The sequence below is a fragment of the Stegodyphus dumicola genome, chromosome 4 (genome assembly GCF_044657685.1).
Source record: "Stegodyphus dumicola isolate Sdum_Otavi_A_Nest chromosome 4, ASM4465768v1".
Lineage (NCBI taxonomy): Eukaryota > Metazoa > Arthropoda > Arachnida > Araneae > Eresidae > Stegodyphus > Stegodyphus dumicola.
Genome location: NC_140771.1, coordinates 58,171,855 through 58,199,162, shown reverse-complemented (window position 1 = coordinate 58,199,162; position 27,308 = coordinate 58,171,855). Strand labels below are relative to the sequence as shown.

The window sequence follows — 27,308 nt, the reverse complement described above, 5'->3', positions numbered from 1 at the left end:
TATGAGCATTAGGTTAGGGCCTGAGCTCAGAATGTAAGGGGTGTCTTATAACTTGAGAATATATATAATGTGCTGTAGTGAACATTTTTATTCCTTATATTTATTTAAATTGGCCCAAAATGACAGTGCAGGTTCGTTAGAAGGCAATATTGGTGTGTTAGAGATTTTGTTATTTCAGTTTTGTTACAAACTGCTGTCACTTCAGTTGCATTTCTAAATTTGCAGTTTAAGAAATTTATGGAATTTTGCTTTGCATCACTGAACTGTGGATAAGTGAAACTGCATATACTGAATTAGCAGATATTGGGGCATAACTGTGCTAGATTTTTAGTGCTTGTACTTATTAAGTTTAGCATGGATTTAATTCATTATTATATATTTTTAGTGATTTTTTTATAATTTTTTAGTTTGATATCAGAAATATTTTATAAATTATATAGGTAATTAAAAAATATATATAAGAAGTTTTCTCCTTCTTTACTGCATTGCGTACCTTCACGGTGTTCCTTACTGCAAACCTTTATTGTACAGTACAAAGTCTGTAATCCGGACTCGTCGGGACTTCAGTGATTCCGGATTATAGATCATCAATTTAAATCTGGTAAGATGGCATGCAGAAAATATACAATTAAAAATGTGAAACCGTAATTTATGAAATAAAGAGCAGTTATGATCTAAAGGGTATCAAATTTTACAAAAACAAGCTTAATATTTATTTGTTTACTTTATTAAACATTTCTTTCAACACGCACATGCATAAAGTTTATGGCTTTGAGGTCCGGATTATAGATCATTCCGGATAATGGACGTCCTGATTACAGACTTTGTACTGTATTGCATACCTTTCTGGAAGCATGTTTGGATAGCATTTGGGAGGTCTGAGCTTGAATCATAGCAAGGACATCAATGATTCTTCATGCTTTCAAGCTTTTAAAAATAAAAATTGGTGTACAAGTGGTGCCCCACTAAAATGCAATGAACAATAGTTTATCACTACCTGAATTTTGCAACTGGTTTTCCTCCTTCCCACTCATCCTTTAAATCAGGAAGAGTGTAAGAAATTTTCTTTTCCTTACCATGTGTCTTCATGATGTAATTGAAAGCATATCCAGCTAGCAACACGGGGATCAGGGATTTGAATCCTAACAAAGCTTAGGTAACTTCTTTGTTTTCTTGGCTTCTAAAAAAATTCAGTGGTCTTTACAATGGTACCCAAACAAAATCTGTTGATGATAATTCATCACCACCTGGATTTTGTGACTGATTTCCCCCTCCTTCCCAGTTGCCCTTTAAATGGGGGAGAATAGGAGTTTTCTTCCTTGCTGCATGTGGTTTCATGGTGTAGTTAGTAGCACATCAAGTTGGCAATCATGAGGTTTGAAATTCGAATCTCAATAAGGGCATACTGATTTTTCATGTTTCCTATTCCGATAAAAGTTTAATGATCTGTAAAAAATTGTGGTTGAGATTTTGAGGCATGCATTTAAGTAAATATTTTAACTCCATTGTTAGTCTTTAAAATATGCTATGCTACAAAGAGCAAGAGTTTGAAAGCAGTTTTTGTTGAAGGGCTAAAGATTTGAAAGCATAATATATGTTACAAGAATGAAATCATTAATTTAATATTTAGAACATACAGATTATGAAGTATTGATTAGTCACCATAGAAAAGAATAACTGCTACTACAGTTCAATATGGAGAGGGTAAGATGATTGTTTGCTTGGAATATATGAGACATGTCTGGGAAGTAAGTTCCATTTCATTCTTCTGCCGCAGCATTACTGGCAATGCTCCGAAATGTGTACTAGTCCTCTTTGTTCCTTTGCTTTTGACTGCTGCCATTACAATCAGTCTGTTCTGTTTTCATTTTGTTGTGATCACTGAAAACGTTTAAGACAATAAAAGAACCTGCTGGCTGTGAGATTCAATCTGTAATTCCTTTTTTGAATGCACAGACAGAATGGGAAGCTTTCTAAAATTCTTCATCATCAAATTACTGATATGATGAAAAACTTTGAAGGAAAAGACACTTTACACTATCAAAGTTTTCTGATAAATTCTCTGAAATTTCAAGAGCTGTTTTGCACAAAATTGTTTCCCACCACTTAGGTTACCATAAGTTGTGTGGCCATTGAGCATCAGAAATGCTTTCAGATGTCCACAAAAACCAAGCAGCCTGGAAAGGTTTTGATGTTTCTTACACAATATAGTGATGAGGAAGTAGCATTTTTAAGCCATTTAATGACATTTGACAAAACCTGGGTTCATCATATAATCCCATAATTGAAACAGATGTCAGTGGAGTAGGGACACATAGGATCTTCCAAAACATCAGTGTTAACCAAAAAAAAAATCATGTGCTTCATGTTTTGGAATATAAAATCTGCTTCTTCAAGTTCTTTCTATATGTGAAATTATCAGTGCTACTTGATACTGTAAAATTTTGACAGGACTTCAGAGTAGGAATGCATAGTCAATGACTTATTTCGTGATAATGTACAGCACATGCTGCCATTATCAGTTAAAAACAAACTCAGGAATTCGGTTAGCAGCAGTTCAATCATCTTTGTCCTCCTACATCTCAGACCTGGCACCATGTGACTACCATTTGTTCCTGCATATCAAGATTCCTTGGATGTCAACACTTTCGAAGTGAGGATGATATCAAAACTGTTGTGAAGCTAAGGCTGTCATCAGTTGCAGGAATTTTCTTTGAGAAAAGTATAGGTAAATTGGTCACCTGCCACTTTAAATGCCTCAACAAATGGTGAAAGCTATGTAGACGAATATATCAAGAACTGGCCTTTCATGTAAAAATAAATTTGGTTTGAAAAACCGTTTGTGGTCTTACAAAAATTAAACTTTCTTGCCAGACATGCATCTTATCTGTCAGTGGATGCCATAGTTCACACATGTTGATGGGGGGTAATATCTTTTTCATACCAGACATTGTGCTTCTGTTGAGGCAGCTATATGATTTCTGTTGGTTTTTTGGACCTCTTATGCCACCTGAAGTTGTGCAGTGTCTTTTCCTAGAGATACAATAAAGCTCAATCGCTACCAAAGGCTTCAGCACTCTAGCAACCATCTATTCTTAACTGGTTGTTAAGAGTAGCAACCTTGATGGTATAGTAGTTAACGGCATTGACTGCCATACCAATAAGCCTGGGTTCAAATTCCGAAAAAGCCATGGATGTTTGTAAGTGTATAGTGCCTCTGCGGCAAGAAAGTCATTCAAAATACATGGCAAGCCGAAAGGCCTAGAGAGTGGTTGGTGGTAAGGGAAGAGGGGTGAGAGATTCTCGGGCTGCTTCCCTGGATTATTCTTCCTCAAAATTGGATTAGAAGCCTAGCCTAGCAGTTAGCAAGACGAGACAATATTTAATATATACTTATGCGAATGCACAAATGACAGCCTTCCTTCAACCTGTATCTGATTGTTTAGAGTCACACTAGTTAGCATAAAGTGTAGGGTACAATGGCATCCTATATCACAATTTCAGTGTCAGGAGCTGAACTGCATCATGCATGTTGTACAGATTGGATTCCTTCATTATGCTGCTGTATAAAGATATGGCTGTGATGTTAGTCTAATGAATGATCATTAAATTTGATTATGAATAATATTTACAAAGTTCATCTGTCTGGGAAATGTCATCTGACTGAAGATATCTCCTTCAGAGAACTTCTTAATTGTTTTCCAGTTTAAGGATAAAATGAAAGCACATTTATTTCTGTATACAAGTTTAGTGATTATAATTTCCCTTCAGATTCTGGAGGTATAATCTATCATATCAAAGAACTGTTTCCATTTCTGTTGCAATTTTGCACCAGAAAACACCTGAGTTGTGATCAGACATAAAAATTAATATAAGGACATTGTTTCCTGATATAGATTTTTGGTAGACTTTGAATTTTAGAAGAATTCTTAAGTTTTTATATCATATGCTTGCATTCATCCTCAGCATATGAAAAATAACACTGTTATTTGTTAATTAATCTAAGGAGTATGTAGTAACTCGAGAATATATGTAATGTTCCATTGTGAACATTTTTATTCCGCATATTTAGATATCCGATTGGCCCAAAACAACTATGCAGGTGCATGGGAAGGCGAGACTGTATGTGTTAGAGATTTTGTTAATTTGGTTTTGCTAATTATGAAAATATTTAAAGAATGTAACTAGTTATTTGCTTAATAATTATTTTTGTAATTTTGCTATTGTAAAGAATTTAATGAAAATATCATAATGTATCCAGTAAAATTTGTATCTTTATTTTTAATTTTGAATCAATTTACTTTTTCTTAGGTTTAGTATAATTTTTATTTGTTTTATACAACAAGTAAGATGACAGTTTTTTTTTTTTTTTTCTTCCCCAGTCCAAAGGGGCAATTTGCCCTGAAGGATTATTAATATCATTTTGCGTCAAAAACTTTAAAAGACTGTATCACTTTTGAAAGTTGCCATCATATATTATTGCTCTGTATTATATTTGATGAAATTAAATAATGAAGAATCTGCATAAATGTATGCATGTTTCTAGCAGTGTGATAAAACAATGGTACCTAGAGCCATCCAGTTTTTAATGATGTAATTTTACTGCGAATATGGGCATCTGGAAGCCCAAATTTGGAATTTGTTTTATCATTGATTTCATATTTTGTAAAACTTTAATGAATTTTTTATTATCAAACTCAAGGATTTCAAAGCAAGCGATGGCAACGTTGTACAGAAAAAATATTTTTATCTCCAGCACGTGAGACTGTATTGGAAATTCTAAAGATATGCTCAATTTAAAATTATTTTGTGATGTGGCTCTTGAACTGAGTTTTATGGTTTAAGTGCGAAGAACATGATATTTAATAGGTAAAGGTAACACATAAAATGTTAAAAAAAACACCCCTTTGGATGTCATTTAAAATCTGAAACCTTTCAGATCTTTTTTCTTTTTTTGTATATATATATATATATATGTTATGTAAATAAATGTTGTATACTAAAATAAGTTTTATTTATATTAAGATGCAAGTATGGAGCATTTGTGGAAAGATGGTCAAGGTTTGGTGTACAAAGAAACACTTTCCTGGTTGAAAAGTAATGATGAAAATCTCTTAATAGCAGGTGCTTTGGCAGCTGGAAATTTTGCAAGAAAAGGTTATCCTTAATGTATAATTTATTGTATAGATCTTTACACCCCCCCCCCTTTTTTTTTTTTTTTTTGTTTTTGTTTATGCGTCTAACGTGAAAGATTTTTTTAGCTGAATCTCAGAGAGGCTGGCAAAACTGTTTGAATTCTCAAGAGTGGGCAAAGAAACACTTTTATGGTTTAAAAGTAATGGTGAAAATCTCTTAATATATAGCTGATGCTTTGGCAGCTAGAAATATTACAAGAAGAGGTTATACTTAATGTGTAATCTGTTGTATATATCTTAACCTTTTTTTTTCATGTATGTATATATATATATATTTATATTTAGTATAGATTTTGGTAATTGAAACTCAAACTAGCAAAACTGTTCGAATTATCAAGAGCTGGAATTTTTGTAATTTTCTGGACTTAAGCATTTACTGAACTCAAGGAAAATTTACATCATACAATTTCAAATTGAGTTGAATATATAGAATGATAAATATATGTAGTGAATTAAGGAATTTAATAAAATTAAAATTAACTGCATAACATGTCTTTTAATAACTATATTAGTTTAATTATAATGAAGCCTTTTTAAGACCATCATCTGTGGTTCCAGATGAGCATGATCTTCTTTGGAGGTGTTCCTCATAAAGAGAAGACATAGAATACTAATGTTTATTTATATTCACAGAAATTCTGGTCACTTTAGAAGTGGCAGCTTTAGAGGGATGGTTACCTTGAAAAAGTTCACTTTATTATTTAGGGCAGCACATGCTTCTTCTTAAGTAAAGCAGTATTCCTTCACTAAATTGTAATTGATTATTCATGTAGTCTAGTAGACTACATGAATAATTAAGACTTCATGTTTTTGAATAGAATGGAGCAAGTTTAAAGTGCTATTTACTAATACATTGGGAAAAACCATATTTGTGAAAAATGCCATACGTATGCAGAACATAAATTGTGAATAGGATTAAATTCATTGCATTATTACTTCTCTGTAATCAGTTTTCAGTATATGAAACTTTTTTTTATTGTTGTTTTATTAAAGGGAGTAGATGATTGTACTGTTTTTGACATGCTTCTTTAACTTTGGAGACCTTTAATTGCCTTTATTTTCAAATATTTTGTGTAGAAATCAGAACTTTGCCTTTTAAGGGCTATTAATGTTCTGTATGTCTATGCATGTATGTCATCTGTGTGTTTGTGTACAATTTTGTAGTATATCTGTAAACTCATGTATGTATTTTGTGCTTATGACTGCAATATATACTCAAGGCAAAATTCCAGGGATATGTGGCTGGAAAACAAACATTTGAAAGTACATATGCCTTTGTAAAATATAAATTTTTCTTCAATTTTGAAAGATCAAAAGGGAAAAGTTGATAATTGTTAATCTCTTAGAATTTATCAATAACAATTTCATAGTTTAAGATTTGAGTTCATATTGGGGGAATATTGGCTAATCTTTGGAATATGGTAACAGGTAGTTTGACGACATTTTGGTAAGGCGATAAAGGTTACTAGCTAGGACTTTAGCAGTGTACATGGATAAAGTCAAGAGTGTGCGCAATGCCATTTTTGTGCAATTCTGGGATTTTTTTAAGTGAAAATAGGTCAACATGTACATGGATGATACCGTGTATGTGCAGTTCTTAAAAACGCGGCAAGCAGTGGGCGATTCTGCACTTTCTCCCAATTTCGCACCTAATCTTCATCATGATTAAGCACTTTTGTTCCATAAAAGTTCTAGCATAAGCGTGATTCGGCTAGAAGATTGTTGGAAAAAAAGGTTGATTAAAAAAAAAAAAAAAAAAGTTGCCTTTTCTTTGTGAAAACAAAATAGTGTCCAAAAACAAACTAGCAGGTTGCTGTAGCAGGGCTGATCGCCAAATTTTCGCCAAAAATCGCCAAGTTACCATAATTCAAAGATTAACCGGAATATTTTTGGTGGGGGGTTGCTAAGAAAGAATTAACCTTCAGATGGGTTAATGAAACTGATGTAAATTTGTTTAAATATCAAAATAGAAATAAGTATGGAAAATGTAATTTTTTAATGTTGATTGTTGTATAAATTTCAATTATACAATGTACATCCAGAAAGTAAGTTCCGTTTGGTAATAAAAGTAAATTGTGTACAGCTACAGAAAAGTTATTTATTGCACAAAATTCAACAACTCTTAAACTACTTTTCCACATAACTGCCGAAATATTGCAGGCATTTGTCATAGCGTGGCACAAGTTTTTGTATACCTCCTTCATAGAAATTTGCCGCCTGTGTCTTCAACCAGTTGGAAACAGTTTCTTTCAGCTAGTCATCATTGTTCAAGTGTTGACCGCCAAGGAAAGACTTAAGATGTAAGAACAGATGAAAGTCGCTAGGAGCGAGGTCAGGGCTGTACGGAGGATGGTCAAACACGTCCCAGCCAAATCCCTGTAGGAGGTTTTTCGTCACATTTGCAGTGTGTTGTTGTGAAGAAAAACAACACCTTTTGACAGCAGTCCTCGGCGCTTATTCTGTATTGCGCAGCGCAATTTCGGAAGTGTCTCGCAATAAGCATCTGCTCTGATTGTTTGACCATGTGGTAAGAAATCAATAAGTAAGATGCCTTTCCAGTCCCAGAACACTGTGCACATCATTTTTCGAGGTGTTAAGATTTGCTTCGGCTTAACCTTTCCTGGGGATGAAGTGTGCCTCCATTCCATTGATTGCCGCTTACTTTCAGGGGTGTCGTAAGAAACCCAAGTTTCATCTCCTGTGACTATCTGTGTCAGAAATTCTTCGCCGCTTTCAGCATAACGGGTCAAAAACTGAAGTGCACTACCCATCCGTTTTGTTTTGTGTTGCTCAGTAAGAATCTTTGGTACCCAACGTGAGCAAAGTTTATGAAATTTCAGTTTTTCGGTAACAATTTCATGCATTAGTGATCGTGAAATTTGGGGAAATTCCATAGCGAGAGCACTAATTGTAAACCTTTGGTTTTCATGGATCTTGTCATCAATCGTGTGAACCAGTTCTTCTGTAACCAAAGATGAACGCCCACTTCGTTCTTCATTGTGCACATCACTACGTCCGTCGTTGAACTTTCGGATCCATCTTCTCACCATTGAATAACTCATCGCTTTTGGTCCGTAAACATTGCAAATTTGCCGATAAATTTCACTAGGTTTCACTTTCCTCGCATTCAGAAAACGAATTACAGATCTGATTTCACAAGCGGCGGGATTTTCAATTAACACTGACATTGTAAACAAGCACAACAAAGTGTACGTGACTGACAGCGATCTCCAAATGGCGCGTGTTTCTTCTCCTTGATACAGAGCGTCTACTGCGCATGTGCGGAACTGCGATCGCAGAGCTGCAGCGGAGATAAATTGAAACGGAACTTACTTTCTGGACGTGCCTCGTATAACTGATTTTGTTAAAATTTCTGCTGTTTATTTTATTTTATTTATTTATTTTATTTTATTTTATTTTATTTTTTTTTTTACATTTGCAACTACTATATTTTGAATTGAATGTTTAAATTTATTCAGTGCAACACCATAATAATAAAAAAGTAATCTGTACCACATGGCTACCTAGAAGAATTCAGCGCTGTAGCGTTTATTATTATATATGTTATGCAATAATTACTCTGAAAAGGTGTCACTTACAATAGAGTAAATGTAACTTTTTAAGTAATAATTATTTCTGTAGAAATTTAACACATGATATTATAAAAAATTTATATTTAGATATCACATATTTTGATATAAAATGTATTTTTCTAATAGATAGTCACTGTATTCGAATGTTGGCTGATGGTGTTGTTGAAGAGTTGAGGTCACTGTTAAAGAAGCATTCTGGAAGAGATGGTGACATCAGAATGCAACATGCTGTACTTTCTGCTCTTAGAAATTTAGCCATTCCTGGTTAATATAATTATTTTACTCTTTTACTAAAATGTAATAAATTTATGTCTTTTTAAATGTGACATGTTTAATGTTGGCCATTTTTAATATTAAATTCTTTTGTGAATGTAACATCAACAAATAATTTATAGTAAAAAAAAATTTGCAAAATTTTAGTAGTAGGGTATAAAGCATTACTTCTTTAGTCTTTATTTATTGTATTATTATAAAATTATTATAAAATTTTTCTAACAAAAATAAGTATCAAACCCGTCATATTTATTTGTAAACTGATTAGTTTATGGATGAAAGAGATAATTCACATACTTAACTAGTGCTTGCATACGTTCTTAGGTTTTCAATTGATGTATTTTACTCATTTTAGCATTCATTCTTTTGTATTTGTTTTACGATTACTATTTTCAGATTTCATTTATGATTTAGAGCAGCATTTTTTAACTTCCATCTTAAAATGTTTTCAGATATTATGCCATTCTATTTCTTAATTTCTTTAAATACATTAGATTAATGATTGATGTTCACACTATATCTGCTTCTGACCAATCTTTTGTTTAATTCAAATTTGTTTCTAGGAATTGGAAGTAATAATTTTATGCATAAGTTTTCCGAATAACCAGAACTTATAAGTTATATTTAATTAGTAATTAAAATTTAATTATTGATCTGGAATTTTAATTTACAGTATGAATATTCATTTCTGGCTTTCATTTTTTCTCCCCCCTAATTAAGAATTTTAAATAATTATCCTATTTGAATATTTGTATATATTCTAAGTAAGTAATCAAAAATTAAAGAGGATGCTTTATGAATTGTCTGTGAAAATTTTGTTGTGTTGATTATTAAATCCATTGTAACATTTAGTACTCATTATTTTCTTCTTTCCATATTTAAATTCTTTCTGATAGTCAGAATTAATTTTAAAAACTAAAATTTTAAAATTATTACTAGTTTTGTTATCAGTTTGTATTTTAATTTTTTTTAAAAATTGTGTCTTATTTTGAATTTTTAGTACAGAACAAAGCAGAAATGGTGAAACTAGGTGTGGTTGATAATCTAGTTGAAATGATGAATGTTGAGACATTTCCTGTTGTTTTTAAACTTCTTGGTACTTTAAGAATGTTATTAGACAAACAAGGTAAACATTTGAAATATTTTAATATATTCGGTTTATATACTTTTCTGTATATATATACATTGTCTGTTTGAAAATTTCCAATACTGATTTAATAAAAACTAGAAAAACTTAAGATAAAGGTTTTAATGCTTCAGGTATTCTACAGGGTGGCACAGAAGTTGCACATGGGTTTGAATAGTGCATTAGTGTAATTTCGGGTAGATAAGCCACAGCTTATATGTTTTTAAAAGTTGAAAATTTAGGTCTACGGTGTATCTGTGGGAATTTTGCTTTTCCTCCGTCCTTAAAACTTCGCTAGTAATGCACAAGCGAAACGGTAAGAATTCGCTGCAATATTCTGATCTCAGATTGCGCTAAGCAGTGCAATAAGTTCAAAATTCCCTAACTAAGGTAGGTGGCACTCTCTGTAAAGACACCATAATGCATGTACTTTCTCCTAAACTCCATGGTTTTACCTGTGTTTTCCTATGACTTTTTGTTGTAATGGAAACAGCTATGTTTACTTGCCAAGTGCTGTGCTCACTCTTGAATGTTTTTACTGCTTTGTAGCTTGCTTTTCGTTTGCCTTATCATTCACACTTTAAAAATATTATTTTTATTTTGGCTCCTACATGAAGAAAAAGTTATATAGTTGCTTTTAAGCTTTCGGCAGTGAAGAAAGCGATCAAAATTGGAAATCACACTGCAGCTAAAGAATTTCAAGTTGACAAGCGATGCAAACAGCGGTGGAAGTCTGAACAAGAAGAATTAGAGAAAATGGCCTAAGAATAAAAGATCTCGTCGAACTGGTGTCATTGCTTGGCCTGTTTTGGAAGACAATTTAGAAAAATGGACAATAGAGCAGTGACAAAGTGGATTATCAATATCAACAGTTAGAATTCCCTTTTGAGCAAGGGTAATTGCTTGACAAATAGGCATTAAATATTTTGTTGGAGGACCTAATTTCAGGAGGTGTTTCAGGTTCATGAAGCAAAAGAAATTATCTGTCAGGACCAAAACAACAGTTGGATAAAAGCTTCCCGTGGACTGGCTTGAAAAAAAGATAGCTTTTTTAAGGAAATTAAAAAACAAAATTTGAAAAGAGGGCAAATAATTAATATACGTGAAGTGCCCGTCGGCTTTTGACTGTCCTCCGAGCAGAACTTTTCATTCAGTAGGTGAAATATCTATTCCAGTGTTAACAACTGGGAATGAAAAGACTTCTTTTACTTGTGTTTTGGGTTGTACCACGAATGGAAAGAAGTTAACCCTTTTGATAATTTTCATAAGAAAACAATTCCAAAAGTAAACTTCCCTAAAGAAGTTAGTTATATTTGCTCCAACGGAAAAGGCTAGATGTGCGAAGAAGTGATGTTTTGGCTGAGAGGAATTTATTGAAAAAGAAAAGGGGCTTTTTTCCAACCCCTCGGACTCATTATTCTGGATTCAATGCTATCCTTTTAGCGGATACGGCAAGATCTGAAGAAAAAAAAACTTAGCACCAATGTCTCAGTGATACCAGGTGGGCTTATAAAAATTTAACAGCCACTGAATCTCACTATCAATATAATTTTCAAGCATGAACCTCAAAAGCAGTGGGAGGAATGTATGCAAAGTGGACTCCATTCCTTCACGAATTGCAGACGAATGAGAAAAGCCTTGTATGAGGAGGCTGCCTTATGTGTCGATAAAGCAGGGCAATCAGTCCGAGCTGATATGATCGTATCAGCTGTCATTAAATTGGAAATCATTGAAAAAGAAAATGAAAGTGAAAATAGTAATGTTGAAAGAAGTGATTTAGAACAGAATGATGACATTGACCTTGATGGTCATTTATTAAATTTATTTAAATCTGACATTGATGAGTCAGACTTTGAAGGTTTTGTGTAAATAAATGTAGTTGAATACAATTAGAAAATTTTGTTTGTTTGTCTAATTTATGTTTTCTTTTTCATAATATGGTAATTTATGGTGATAAACGAAGTTTACTGAACCTGTAAAAATAATATCTATTATAAATCGTCAGAGTTCGTTTTTGGCAAGTTCAAGGTAAGATATTTCTTCCTTCTTTGTTTATATATTACTGATTATATTTATGTTGTAAATGTTATAAAATGTTATCGATGATGATTACATCAATATGGCAGGGAATTAAATGAATATTAAGCGCCATGTTTTGGAATGCTTTGCTGCGGCGTATTCGATGAACTTTCATTTTTTTCAGTCTATTATCATGTTTGTGGCATATACCCCAGGGCGGCTTATCTACCCGAAATTACAGTACTTTTTAGTTTGGAAATGCACATAATTATTCCTGTCTCTGATATGAAGAACATGGTTAAAAAATTTGAAAACCCTAGGTGTGAAAAATTAAGCATTTCAAATGATCAGCATTTGCAGCCACACACAGAGTGGCTATGTGAAGTACATTGTTCATAACTTTGTAGATAGTTTCTGGCCGCAACTTGTGAATCTAGGCCCATATATTGTTTTTCAGCTGCTCAATGGTTATCGGCTTGTTGGTGGTTGCTGTTCATTCGATGATTGCTGGATGAATATTATCAGAACATCAAACGGAATTTTGTCTACCTTTTCTTGGGTGATCGCAGACTGAATAATGTTGTTGAAAGTATGCTATCAGATGGAGAATCATAGTCTGATGAAGACAGTAGCACATACTGAAGTGCCAACAACATGCTCTTTGAGCGAAAGTGATGGATCTTCAAATTTCAAAATAAAGTTTTATCAGTTTCATGTAATGTTTAGGACTTAATCTGTCCATAGTGTATCTCCCTAATGTACTTTACAGTCCTGAAAAAGGGGAAGAAAAAAAAAAGAAAGAAATCTGAAAGCTTTCAGATTTTACATTACGCCCAGAGGGGCGTTTTTTTAATGTTTTGTGGATTATCTTTGTTTACTAAATATCATTTTCTTCGTGCTGAAACTATAAAATTCAGTTCAGCAGCAATATCACAAAATAATTTTTAAATGAGCATATCTTTAGAATTTCCGATACACAGTCTCGTGCACTGGAGGTAATTTTTTTTTCTTTTTCTGTACAGTGTTGCTATTATGTCGCTTTGAAATCATTGAGTTTGTTAATAAAAAATTCGTTCCAGACGAATCTGCTGAATTCAATACAACCACTACATGGTATGCAGATAATGCTGGGAATTTATAATTGTGCCAGGGGCAATAAATTCCCTGTGGATAATGCTGTGAACATCAAAAAATGTGATGAGCATTGTTTTCATTTTAAGTTTTGTCATTTGCACTTTCTTTAGTTTTGGCAAACCATCACCAACCCATTCTGCACTTTGTCTTTTTGTCATAGATTTGTACTGTTAACAGCAAGTCTTGTCACCAGTGATGGTTTTTTCCAGATCAGAATTGTCTGCAATTTTCATTCGAACTGCAGCAGGCGTCCATTCATTTTTTTTTTTTTTAAACAAAGAATGTGGAATAAACTTTGTGTATCCTTTTCTCTTTATCAAAACATTCTGGAGAATATTGTGAACACTTGATTTAGAGATATTCAATTCTACAGTACCTTTGCATGAGAGTTGACAGCCAGATTTTAGCGAGTTTTCTCAATGTTTCTGTTGAAAAAAAAATGTGTTGTTGGATACCCTGTTCTGTCATTGTCCTTGAGTGACACTTGTCCTTCTTTAAAACATTTAAACCACTAAAATAGTTTTGCATGAGTTAAAGGATTATTTGTTGTTTACAGCTGTTAGTTTTGTCTGCCACCAAAATTACAGAGCTAATGTTGCTTATATATAAGGAAGAAAACATATCTCAGAACTTTTTGGACAGATGGTGTAATAGATCATGGAAACATAATTGCACAGCAGCACTGATATTTATTTCATGGCTCTGGTATACTGACAGATAGATGGAAGGATACTGAGTCAATTTAGATTAGCAAAATTAATTTGTGCCTGACAGTATCAAAATAGAGAATGTGGATTTCTGTTTGTGCCTTGTTATTGTATGAATTTTAGAAATGAGTTGATGTTAGAGCCTCGGTAAAAAGCATTTGATGTATGCATTTGGAATCTGCTATGAACACAGTTTAGCAGATTTTAAAATGGTGGCTTGAATGATAAAGCCAGTTCACAAAAAAATGAATTTAAATTCAATTTTTTGTGAACAGTTTTCCAGCAAAATTGATGTCATACATTCTTTACCCAAGGCTCACAACATAGATTCATGCAAAAGATTCATTTTTAGATCAATTTGTTGCAGGTGTTGAAAAAGGAAACTTGCACAAAAGTATATAATGGGGGGGACAAGCAGGTGAAATTCTGGAATCTGTAGCAAGTGCTGTATTTCATCTAATGAAAGTTTCACTGTCTGTTTTGGTATATTGCTGAAAAATCATTTTTTTGTCAGCCTTCTCCCATCTGGCAAAACAGTCATGGTGAAAATTACTATATGCTACTCATTAAATTGAATTTAAAAAGTATGAGAAATTATCCGAGTTTGGCCACTCAAAACATGTTATCATCTTATCTTCATGTTTCAGAATTTCATCTGTTGTAATTTCTGCAGAACAGTTTGAAATCAAGAAATTTAATTCTGAAGAAATCATTAAAAGTTACCCTGCAACTTTCTTTGTGGAAAAAACCTTCATTTTCAGTGTTTCAAGATAATCAGAGAAAAGGGGATGTCTGCAATGTACATAAAGAAAACCAAGGGGTGTAGCTAGAGGGGGCATCTGTCCCCGGGTGCAGAATCCAAGGGGCGCCAAACTGATGTTACGACATTTTAGAATTAAACGTTTTCCATCCTTGGCAAGCAGTAGGGGGCGCAAAATCTTCAGTTGTCCCTGGGCGCTGAAAACTCTAGCTATGACTCTGAAGAAACCAGTTTTCTTTCAAATATGGCCACTTATGTTTTATTTTCAGATAAGACTCAAAATTTTGCTGTCATCCAATATTTATTTCATTTTTAAGATATTTCTTTTTAATTTAACTATGTTGAAATTTCTGTGTTTAAAATGAAAAGGTATGCTTTCTATTTATTATGTCTAATCTGTCAAATAAGTAACAAAAGGTGAAAAATCCACTGTATGTTTTTCAGACCAGCATTTGTTTTGAAATTCTTTGAACTTTTACATTCTGTCTTTTTTAAAGTATACTTATATATTGGTATACATAATATTAACATGCAAAATATCACATTCACAGCATATTAATGAAAACGTATTTTCAACTTTGATTGAATTAACAAAAAGGAGTGTGGCTCAATGTTTTAATAGTAACCTGGCGTATTACGAGGGCTATCCAGAAAGTAGATTACGTTTTGGAATAAAAAAATAAACAAAGTATAGGAAACAAATTTTATTATATACAGATGAAAGCCACACTCAAATACTACTTTTCTACATAGTCACCATACAAATTAAGGCATTTATCGTAGCGATGTACGAGCTTGGAAATTCCTTCGTCGAAAAATTCGGCCGCCTGCGCCTTCAACCACTTCGTTACCTCTTCTTGCCTTCCATCTTGCACAAAACTTGTGGTAACCAAGCTTTTCGCTGATGATTTCGTGCAACAAACTTCGCGAAATTTGTGGAAAACTCAAAGAAAGTTCCATTATTGTGAAATTTCGATTTTCACGGACTTTAGCATCGACTTTTCCGAGAAGTTCGGCGGTCACTATGCTGGGTCTCCCACTTCGATCTTCGTCGTGAACATTGGTTCGGCCATTTTGAAATCTTATGACCCACTGACGCACTCCACCTTCAGTGATAATGCTGTCCCCATACACTTCACGAAGCTGCCGATAGATTTCTATCGGTTTACAGTTTTTTGCAGTCAGAAACCTTATTACTGAGCGCAGCTCGCGGGATTTTCAATTAACGCAGACATTTCAAACCGTCACAGTATCTGAACGGAGCACAGCACGAACCTCTCACTAGCACGGCTAGATGCAGACTGAGCTGCGCAACGCTCTGACCCCAAGATGGCCGCGCTAGCCCCGCCCCTAGCGGACACAGACGGAAACGTAATCTACTTCCTGGATGGCCCTCGTACAACTAGAAACTAAAATATGGGGAGCCTTTTCTACAGCTTCTAATTTTGAATTATGAAATTTTTCCTGGTTGTTAGTAAAATCTTCTAGGCTTTTATGTTTCTTCAGGTGATGGGAATAGCTGTCATATTCTCAGGAAAGCTTGTCTGAAATACTTAAAATAACTAAATTATTTTTTCAAGATTGATTTGAAAAATTTATAAATATCATGGACAGTATTTAATGTTGTTCACTCATCAGTGTGCAAGTTCAAGATTAAAATGTTAGGTTGCTTTCTGTATCTGTATTTGTTATTACCAATTATATTTGTATGTTTTTCAGCTTATATACATAAAATAAACCAAGCAATTTCTGAAAATTGTGGGATCCATATTCAGATGGTAATAAAACCTAAATGATTCAATAAATTACATTTTAATGTAGTTTCAAAATTTTATTCAATCATTCCACATCAGTTGTAGTATAGCTTTACAAGTAAAAATCTGTCTTCCTAGAATGTAAGGCTAGATCAGCATTCTGTCATACATCATATTTGTTGATTTTTAAAGCATTGCTCAGTGTGTTCAAATACATACCACTCACACACCTCATACAATGTGTTCAAATTGCTTAGAATTATTCTGATGTGCTGTTTACAAAAGTTTATTCTTTTTTCTAATTTCTTTGGTATTTTTCTTATTTTATTGGTGTCAGTGTTGGCTTTTTAACAGTAGTAACTAATTTGTTTATTTAGTATTACTTATAAAGGAAATATGGTTTTTACTTTTCTTGGATTTGTTAGCATTTTCCCTTGTGATTTGGTTTCCAGTCTATATCACTTTGTGTTTATCCATTTTCACCAGTTTAATATTTTGATCCTTTTGTCTTGAACAATCATTGAATAAAGTATTTGGTTTCTGTTATGTTTAGCTTATTCACTTTTGTTTGTTTACTAAGTGATATATTGCAGTTTACAATATGCACATACGTGGAAAGTTAATGTCTGTAATTTTTCTGAAATGTTTCTGAGAAATCCTTCAAAAAAAGTTAAGTGAGCAGTGTAGGACAAAAACAGAAAGCAAACTGATACTCAAATTGCTTAACAAAACTATGTAAATAAGGCAGTGAAGCTCGCAATGCTTTGAAGATGAAGAAAAGGCTAGTTTATAATGACTCTTAATTGTCTTGTATTATGCCTTTTGCAATGCTTTTTTTTTTTTAAATTTCCAATTAAAATGACATGGAGAAATTAATGTTCTCTAACATTTAATATAATTTGTTATGAGCATCCAAAAAACATAATTGCTACTTGAATTTACTGTCTGCATGGTTGAATGAAAAAAATTTTAAGGCATAGCTGAAAGAGTCATATGAACTTACTAAGTATTCCTTATTAATATCCTTAACACTGAGCATATTTCTGTGAAGAAATGAGAAAAGAGCCAGATTGCTTTGATCAAAAAGTAAAGTAATGCATTTTTTATACAACTTTACTAGTATCGCCCTAGGAAAAGTGTCCAGCTTATGGCCAGTATTTTTCATTCTCTAAAGAAACTATCTTTGTTGTGCAAGTTGACTGTATTTCACTGAAAAATATTTTATTATTTATTCAGATATTGATAACATAAATTAAATAGTAATTCGTAGCCCCCTTTTTTTGTTTTGTTTTTCTGAAATATTGCATATTCCAGAATTTATCTGGCTCTGATTTCCGGCTTAATAATTTGTTATGTTCCATGAATTGATCCCTTTTTCATATTATAATTATAAATTATCAGATAGCATTGCCAGGTAGTGGAATAATATGTCACTAGTAAATGTATAAAAGTTCTGAATGAGTCTTTGTTTAACAAAATTGAATATTACCAGTTTTGCCAGTATGTCATTGAGCCCTATGCTTTAAGTAAATGGAAGATTAGACATGCATTAAAAATTTTCATTTAGAATAACGAATTGTTTAAATTTATATTTGAGAAACATATGGAATGTTTGTTATTAGAAATAATTATCACTATTACATATCAATATACTGTTACTAATATGCTTTTTCCCAAGTCATATTATTATTATTTCTTTTAATGAATAATTTGCATGTGGTGTTGGAATTTTTATAAATGTCTGTTTTATGTGTGGATATATTTAAAAATTCTATTTTTCTCCCCCCAAATGCAGAAGCAGTAGCGATTAAAGTTGGAGAAAATCTTGATTTTGTAAAGCGACTTGTTGGTTGGTGTAATGTCGAAGATCATCCTGGTGTTAAAGGTTGGAAAATTGTTACCACTATTTACATACAGTTACCTACCACTTATTAAAATCACTTCTCTTTCAAATGTATTTCAGTTGAATAGATTGTGATATTCAAATCGGGATATCAGTTTTAAACTTTTGAAATAAAATATTAACAACTAATTCAATAATCAATCCTAAAATAATAATTAAAATTAAAGGTAAAATTAAACTATTTCTATAATTTTAAAATTTATTTTTTCATTTTTTTACAAAAATATTTTTATAATTATGTTCTTGATAAAATTTTATCTTTTACAAACAACTATTTTATTTGTGTTTGTTTTATATTGTTCAGCAATAGATTTTCAGTTGTATTCTAAATTTCATAAAACTGCTGGTAATTTTTTTTTTTTTTTTTTTTTTTTCGTTTTTTAATCAACATTTTTCAGTTCAAGAGTTTTTCTTAGAATTTGCTGTGCCTTTTTAGATTCGATTGATATTGGCTTATCATTCATTACCTTTTTCTTTATCATTTTTATTGTCCATTTCTGTAGCTCTTTTAGTACTTTCATAATTATTCCTTACATGTGCTGGCTCAATATTTTTGTGCATTAACACATACTTTAAAAATGAATTTTCATAACTTCTCTTACTGATGTCTCAAATATAAGCTATGGTTTGTGAAAGCTTCTTTCATATAAAAGCCTCATATTCAGAGTTCTTAACTGGTTTTAAGAGATTAATCCCGTGCATTGATTAGAATATGCTGGTTTCTAATAGAGATACTGACTTGCTTATCTCCTCTGAAGTGCTTGCATTTTTACAAAATTCAGTTTTGTTTATCTTTCCCGTGACATCTGAAAGCTTTTAATAATGCCTTGGCCTAAAGACTTAATGTTAAAAAGTCGAATTTTCAGGAAGCGGCACTAATGTTTTCAGAAAAAAAAATCAGAGGTAGTGTACTGCACAGTTAACTAATTAATGAAGTTACTTTTTCATTTTTGAGTTCGCTGCCCCATTTCAAAAGAAAATCTGTAAAAATATTACTTATCATCAGTGAGTTCTTGCTGTGATGGTAAGTTAGATGTAAATTCTCAATTCCTTTCAAACATTGAGGTTTTCTGTTTTGTCAGTAATATTGCAAATTTTAAAAGCGGTGGAGGTGAGTTTAATAAATGGTGGTTTTTTTATTGATTAATACGAGGGCAGATAAAAAAGTAAGTTGCACTTCCGAGTTAGGATGATTTATTAAATTGTCAGTACAAAGGCAACACGGCTATGACAGCATACAATGTAAGCTCACTTTTCCACATAGATCCGAAGACACTCTAAACATTTCGCCGAACGGACAACCAACTTCTCGATTCTGGATGCATAGAAATCTCCTCCAGCACTATATAACCACATGGAAACAGCTGCTTTCACCTCCTTATCATTTCGGAATTGTCCACCGAGATGCTTTTTAAGCTTACCGAAAGCATGAAAGTAACATGCCGCTAAATCGGGACCATATGGAGGATGTTGCTGTACTTCCCATTTGAATCGCTGCAGCAGGTCGCACGGTTGGCGATCCTTGTGAGGTATTGTGTTCATGTTCAAATTCTACACTTTTTTAAAAAGCGTCATTTTTGTGATATTTTCTTAATTAATGATAACTAGTGTATATATAGATATTAGAATAAATATATCATAGTACAGTAAATTCATAGGGCAAGAAAACTGTTTAAGAAAGGCATAAAATATTTCATGACTATTACAGTAACAGTTACAAAAACATATAGGCCTTTTTTAATCTATTTTTCATGGTAATGATTTATTTCTGTGCCTCTTTTCTCTTGAAGAACTTGCCCAAGAAGACAAAAAAATTTTCAAAATGTTTAAACTATGCAAGAACTGGTTATTAGCTTGCTTATGAAATTTATGAAAGGGAGGATCAGTAAGTTTTTGTTTAAAATTGGAGAAAGTGAAAAAAATCTCAAATATTTCTACATTATATCCATTACTGTAGCAGAAAATGTACTGATACAGTTTTAAGAAAAGTTTGTTTTAATTGTGCCTGCATTCAGTTTGATCAAATATACACTGCTCACAAAAAAAAAAAAAAAAAAAAAAAAAAAAAAAGGGACAGTTCTATATTTTCCGTTCTACTGGGCCAATTGACAAAATTCAAATTGCGTTCTTTGTCTCGAAAGCGCGACTTAGGATAGATATTAGATTTATACATAGCTCTACTCTAACATAGTTATTTTGACACAAAATCGGTCTTTTTCTGAAATAACATACCAAATTTTTTCTATATTTCGATTCTACGACTCAAATTATGCCTAAATATTAAATTTTGTAAAATTTGGTGCAAAATTTACGGAGAAATTAAACAATTTATGTTGGCACTTTTTATTCAGTTTGCGCCAAAATTAGTTCACTTGGCGAACTCCTTAATATGTGGCAACCTATTTTCATTTCCATTTTTACATAGTGTGCGAGAGAAAAAAAGGACCCAATCGTTCCTTCTTTCAAATAGTGTTCTTTATATTATATTTTTAATTATAATTGTTAATAATTTTAACAATTTTTTTTCTTTTTTGAATTTCATTTTAATTGTTTAAGTTGCATGGTTTCTTTCGAATAACTGTTTTAAAAATTTCTATTTACTCATTCGAACTGTGTAGTTTAAATCAAAGGTGCATCGTGTATTTATTTATTTTTTTTTCAAATAGTTTTCTTTATGCTATATTTTTAGTCATAGTTACTATTTTAGGTAATTTTTAAATTTTTATACTTTTATTTTAATTGTTAGTGTTGCATTGTCTCTTCAGATAATTATTTTAAAATTTTCTATTTATTCATTCGAACTGAGCATTTTAAATACATTTATTAATATAAATTTTTCAGAATTTGATTTTATTTATTTGAATTGCATTTTTTTCAGAAGAATACTTTGTAACCCAGACTACGATGCGTTTGAAAACTGCATATATTAAAAGAGAAATTACAGTAAAGCACAGTTAACACGCCTTTCAATGTTCCATTCAGAAAAGATATATATGAATAAGAGAGATGTATAATCGACATTTTAACTTAGGATGACTTGCATACACTTTAAACAGTTTTATCATTGTGCCCATTGCTTTACAAAATTTTATCCAACATTTGGTTTCTTAAAATGTTATTCATACTTTAGTCAAATATTTTATTTTTGAAATCGCAAAAATCAAATATCATAAGATTAAAAAGTTTTAAATTAAAAAAAAATACAAAATTTTACGCAAAAATTTATTTTTTCTTCAGGCATTCTGCTTCATTCTTGCTCTTTTTCTTTAGGCATTCTGCAAGTATATTAAAAAGCATCCAACTTTTCAAAATATCTTGATATTTCTGACAATCATTTTAAATAAAGTTATTGCCTACCATTTCATAAAGGCCCAGAAATGGCTGAGCGGTAAAGTCACTGAACACTGGTAGTTCAGTCTGGGGTTCGAATCCCTGTAAACGGGTTGATTGCATGGGCGTTTTCGTGGATTTTCTATTTTCTCATGTGTAATGTGTATGCCAGCTCGTTTCCCTTAGAAAGCTCTTCATGAAGGCATCCTCCCTTTTAGGCAGATAGCCCTGCTTTGCCGTAACTTCATAAACCAATTCAATCCATTTCATCAATATTTGGTCAGAGCCTTTATCAGTCTTTAGAGGCTAAGCATTTTGAAGGTATGAGATGAAAGGAAAGACTGGTTTCATCAAGAGCTTTTAGTTTATTTAATTATGATAAAGCACACTAGGGCTATCTGCCTAAGGGGAGGGATGCCTTTGTGGAGGACTTTCTAAGGGAAATTGGCTTGTATACACGTTACACATGGGGAAAACCACGAAAACGCCCATGCAGCCAGCCCGTTCGCGGGATTCGAACCTCGGACCGAACTACCAGTATTCAGCGGCTTTACCGCTCGGACGCTGTTTCATCAGACGGGGGAAAAAACATCTTTAGGTGACATCCCCATACATCACTGGATAAACTCCTGAATCTTCAAATAAAGCGACTGAGAAATCATGGGATTCTCCGTTTATGATACGATATGATGCTCTCTAACGTAATTTAAATTTATACAACCGTATAGTCTCAAACCAGTCGCTCTTCACTTTAATTTGCAATGATATCATTTTTGTCTTTTCTATTAACACAAGCTCAATCAGTGCTTGCACAAAACAATTAAGATTTTTTGATTGCTAGACTTCCATAAATAATGCATTCTTGTCAATTTTTTTAAAATATCAGTTACATGAATTATGTTTCAGCTGAAGACAGCTTTTCATTTTCTAGTCATTTTAACTATAAATAAAGTTTAAAGCGAATTCCAAAGGATAAATATTTTAATTAAAAGATTTTTTGCTAAATGACAAAGAAAAAAAACAGTCCAGCAGTGATTTTTCTGTACCACTGAGTAACCCGATTCTTATAGCGGCTGAAACAATCTAAATCATATTAAAGATCATGTTTTTATACAATCTGTGACGCGAGAGGAAAATTAGCTTCTTAAAACATTCTTTCTAAGAGAATTAATATAAAAATTTATATTTATACAGTCAAAAGTCTTTATTCCGGTCTCGTCGGAACTTCGGCAATTCCGGATTATTGGTTTTTCCGGATTATAGATCATCAATTTAAATCTAGTAAGATGGCATGCAGAAATTATAAAATTAAAAATATGAAACTGTAATTTATGAAATAAAGAGCAATTCTTGGTAAAATCCTTGTATACGGTGCAGCCTTGGAGCGATTTTGAAAATTATTGCCAATACCAAAATGACCCGTTTAACTACTCGTCGTATATGTCCCGTTTATTGCTCATCATAAAGTCACCAAAAGTAGCCAAATCCCTTGTGCACCGGATACTAGGATTAAACACAATTATTATCTAAAGGGTATCAAAATTTACGAAAAAAAAAACAGCTTAATATTTATTTGTTTACTTTATAGAACATTTCTTTCAACACACGCATGCGTAAAGCCAACATTACGCATAGTCGAAATTAGAAATTTGCAACCAGAAAACTATTTGATGTGTATTCATGATATTTATAATGATGAGGAAATTAATATAAATCATATCGGAGTACATCAAGATGAAACACAACATTTAGTAAGGAATTATAAGTCGAATAAAATAAAAATATCTGCCCTGAAGATCAGGATAGTGCTGACAGATCAACTTCCAGTTCATTGAGCGCCGCGACTCCCCCCCCCCCCCGCCTGCAGAGCAGCGTGAAGTTGATAAACAGATTTTGAATTGGTTAGAGAAAAAAATCACCTCTCTGTCACTTTCTTCATATCTTTATCCATTTTTTGCTGCAATTCCACTTTTTGTTTAATAGACATCGAAACATGCTTTCGCTTTGTAGATCCTTTGGCAGCTCCAGAATCAGAAATTCTTTTTGACATAATCGAAAGTTGAAGCTTACTTTTATAAGATTGCTCTAACAATCTGCAAAAAATAATAAGCCGGATCCAATTAGAAGATTAAGGAACAATGCAATCAATCTGCAACATTAACTGAAATAGATAATTAGATAATTTTAGCTTAGCTTATACCGTTTGTTATACATTAAATGCACATGCGTAAACGCATATGTGCATGCGTAAAGGTATTATGCACATGCACAGAAAGTTTGTAGCTTTGAGGTCCGGATTATGGACGTCCGGATTAAAGACTTTTGACTGTATATATATTTTTAAAGCTGGGAATTGAACCAAACTGTCAAACTTTTAAAGTTTAATTTACATGGTGGTTATAATTAAAGTTCCACTTTGAAATGGTCATAAAAGGAAAACTACCAGACCAAATGGTTATCAAACTTGGGAATAAAGGTAAAGGTGTAAAGGTGTAAAGGAGGTTATGGGAATTTATTTTCCGCGGAAAAAAAAAGAGTTAAAAAACTCACCACCAGGGGGAAAATGGTACTGTATGGAATATTGTTAAATGAAATAAGACATGAAAACGTCGGTTTAAAATGTGTTTAATTGTTTCGGAAACCTGTTACAAAGCATGTTCAATGTAGCGTCCAGCACTTTCCGAAAGCAAGTTAAATCCTGTTACTGCATTCTCGATAGCAGCTCTTAGCATATCAGAAGTAATGTTACGGGCATGTCGGTGCATCACAGTTTTAATTTCTGCCAAATTGTTTAGATTATCACCATAAACAGTGCTTTTGAGGTAATCCCATAGCCAAAAGTCACAGAGGTTGAGGTCTGGTGGGAAGAGGGGAAGTGTCGGCCTATAACACGTTCATTCGTGAAATGTTGTCTAAGTAACTGTGCGACACATGTGAGGTGGGGCCCAGCCCTACATAAAAATCGTAGTATCTATAATACCATGTTACTGCAGTTCATGTATCCCAAAACATTTTAACATTGACTCTAAGTGAGCTGCAATCACAGTGGTCCAGCTGTCGACTGCTCTTTAGAGAAAAATGGTTCAGTTATGAAACTAGCTGTCATTCCACACCAAATGGTGTGAAATGACTGCTATGCAGTAAGATAATGCAATGGAACTAGGTAGAGAACATGAGGGATTTCTTTGGCCCAGGTCGACTAAAATCGTTTTGAATCAGTATCTTCATGTTTTAGGACCGAATTCAGGCAACATATTAAACCCGTGTAACAAAAGGTTAAGTTAGATTCCGACCCATATTTTGTTTATCAATATTGCATACAGCGCCATTTCCCCCCTGGTGAGGTTTCGAACTTTCTTTTTTTCACGGAAAATAAGTTCCTATGACATCCTTTACATGGTTACCAAGTTTGATATCATTTGATCCTGTAGTTTTCCTTTTATGACCGTTTCAAAATGGAACTTTAATTATAACCACCCTGTATATTGTTAGATTTTAATTTGAAGCTATGTGTTATATGTATAGCATGTGTAAGATTTTCGCTTTTATGGAAAAAATAAATAATCGAAGCAAATATACTTAGGATAATGGACCAAAACTGAAAAAAATTTCCCCTCCCTCTGAAAATAAAATATTGAAACTTCGACCTTGAATTTATTAGGTTATCGAAATATTTAATTTGACTTCCGACAACAATTCCGTCAAAAATTCCGAATTTCTTAAGCTGAAGTAAAAGATTTGGTAAATATTCACTGTATGTTAATAAAGTAATCAGAGTGTAATGAAAATAGATTATAGAATTTACGCTGATGCAACTTTTTGTTTGACTGCACAACATGTAATAGAAGAGAAGGCTTGTAGAGATCTGTTTTTGACATGCCTCTAAAAGTAAATGTTATACTCCTTTTGTCTCTTCAATGTCAAAAAACTTTCCTTTGAGAGGCAACTTTAGTTTTGGGGAAAGAAAAAAATCACAAGAAGACAAATTTGAAGAACATGCAGGACGATTGAGTACACATACTTATTTTCTGAATACAAGCGGTTCTCCGACTGGTTATTGAATAATGAAAAGATGCATTGTCGTGCAATACCAAATGTTTGGAATACGTTTTCTGACTGAATAACATAAGATTAAAAGTCATCTGCTTAATTTACAGCCATTTACAAGTCAATTACTTGGGCAATTTCAGAATTGTTTTGATCCTGAGCTTGTAAGACAAACCTAATATCACTGGATTTAAAGACTTCTTTAATCTTCCGAGAACATTCCTTCTTTAGCTCATATTCCAAGAATATTAAGTGAATAAAATTATTGCAAAATAAATTGAATATTCATTTGCACTATGGCTTGGTAGTTTACTAACGAGTTAACAAAACTTAAATTCTGCTTTTTGTGTCTAAGAATACAATAATATTTTAAATATTTACAAATAAAATATTAAATTGGAGATTTAATTGGAGCCTCACCAGTTGCCTAGCATTTGAAGATTGTTAAATACTAATTGTTTGTTGCGAAGTCTAACCCAGGCTGCATGGGTGGTCTTTGTAGTTTTCTAGGTTCTCTTTACAAAGGTTCTCTATGAAAGCATCTTAACCAAATAGCTCCCATGTTCTTTCTATGTTCAAATAACCAACTAACCTAGTTTAAGCGTGATTTCCAAGCTACTAGCAAAACCTGAATACTCATTAAAAATGATGTAGCTTGCCAGTCGGGAGTAACATGAAAGATACGACGCAATAATTGAATTGCTGTTACGGTACGCTGTTTCTAAACTTAGATGGTCATTCCTTAATTAAATATTATTGATTTGTAACTTCTACTAGAGCTGACGGTAAGAATGGAAGTGGAAATACATAATATCATGTGCAATCTTGATTAATATAAAATTATAAATATTTGCATTTAGAGAAAGTTTTTTGAAATATTTGCGATTACTTTATAAGAAGGATTTATTAATAGCCGTAATAATTACATATTATATTACTGATGATTAGAATTCAGTTCTTGACAATTACATTCTAAATTAGAATTTTAAGGATATAATGAAAATACGCTACGCATAAAAATACATTTTAGGATAAAAAATGGATGACTTTTTATGTTTAGAAACTTCTTAAATGCATTTAATAAACATTGTACCCTCTTTGTTAATTGAATCCAGAATGTTGAGTTAAAAAAAATAGTTGACTAATAAATAATACTAAATAAAAAATAGTTGACTTTTTATGTTTAGAAACTTCTTAAATGCATTTAATAAACATTGTACCCTTGTTGTTAATTGAATCCAGAATGTTGAGTGTCGTTTATATAATTATTCTTAATTGTCCACAGAACCTGCTGACTTATCGAGCCATTACGTAGCTGCAAATCATTTCTACATAACCATTGAACTTCCATTAATTCAGTCTCTAGAGGGTTGTATGTTTATATCATAATTTGACTTTTGTAAAAATGATTATTCTAAATCTTATGTTTCTATAAAAATATTCTGTTCTTTAAAAATATGGATCAGC

At 32.4% G+C, this 27,308-nt stretch overlaps 1 protein-coding gene across 1 annotated transcript in view; it reads left to right on the top strand.

The window, feature by feature from the left end:
- The window catches only part of LOC118182389 (rap1 GTPase-GDP dissociation stimulator 1-like), a 110,234-nt gene that overhangs the window by 56,668 nt on the left and 26,258 nt on the right, over positions 1-27,308 (top strand). The window contains exons 9-12 of the mRNA XM_085814949.1: positions 5,026-5,157; positions 8,915-9,052; positions 10,062-10,187; positions 18,357-18,446. Of these exons, the coding sequence (XP_085671075.1) occupies positions 5,026-5,157; positions 8,915-9,052; positions 10,062-10,187; positions 18,357-18,446 (486 nt within the window). The remainder of the gene's footprint in view (positions 1-5,025; positions 5,158-8,914; positions 9,053-10,061; positions 10,188-18,356; positions 18,447-27,308) is intronic.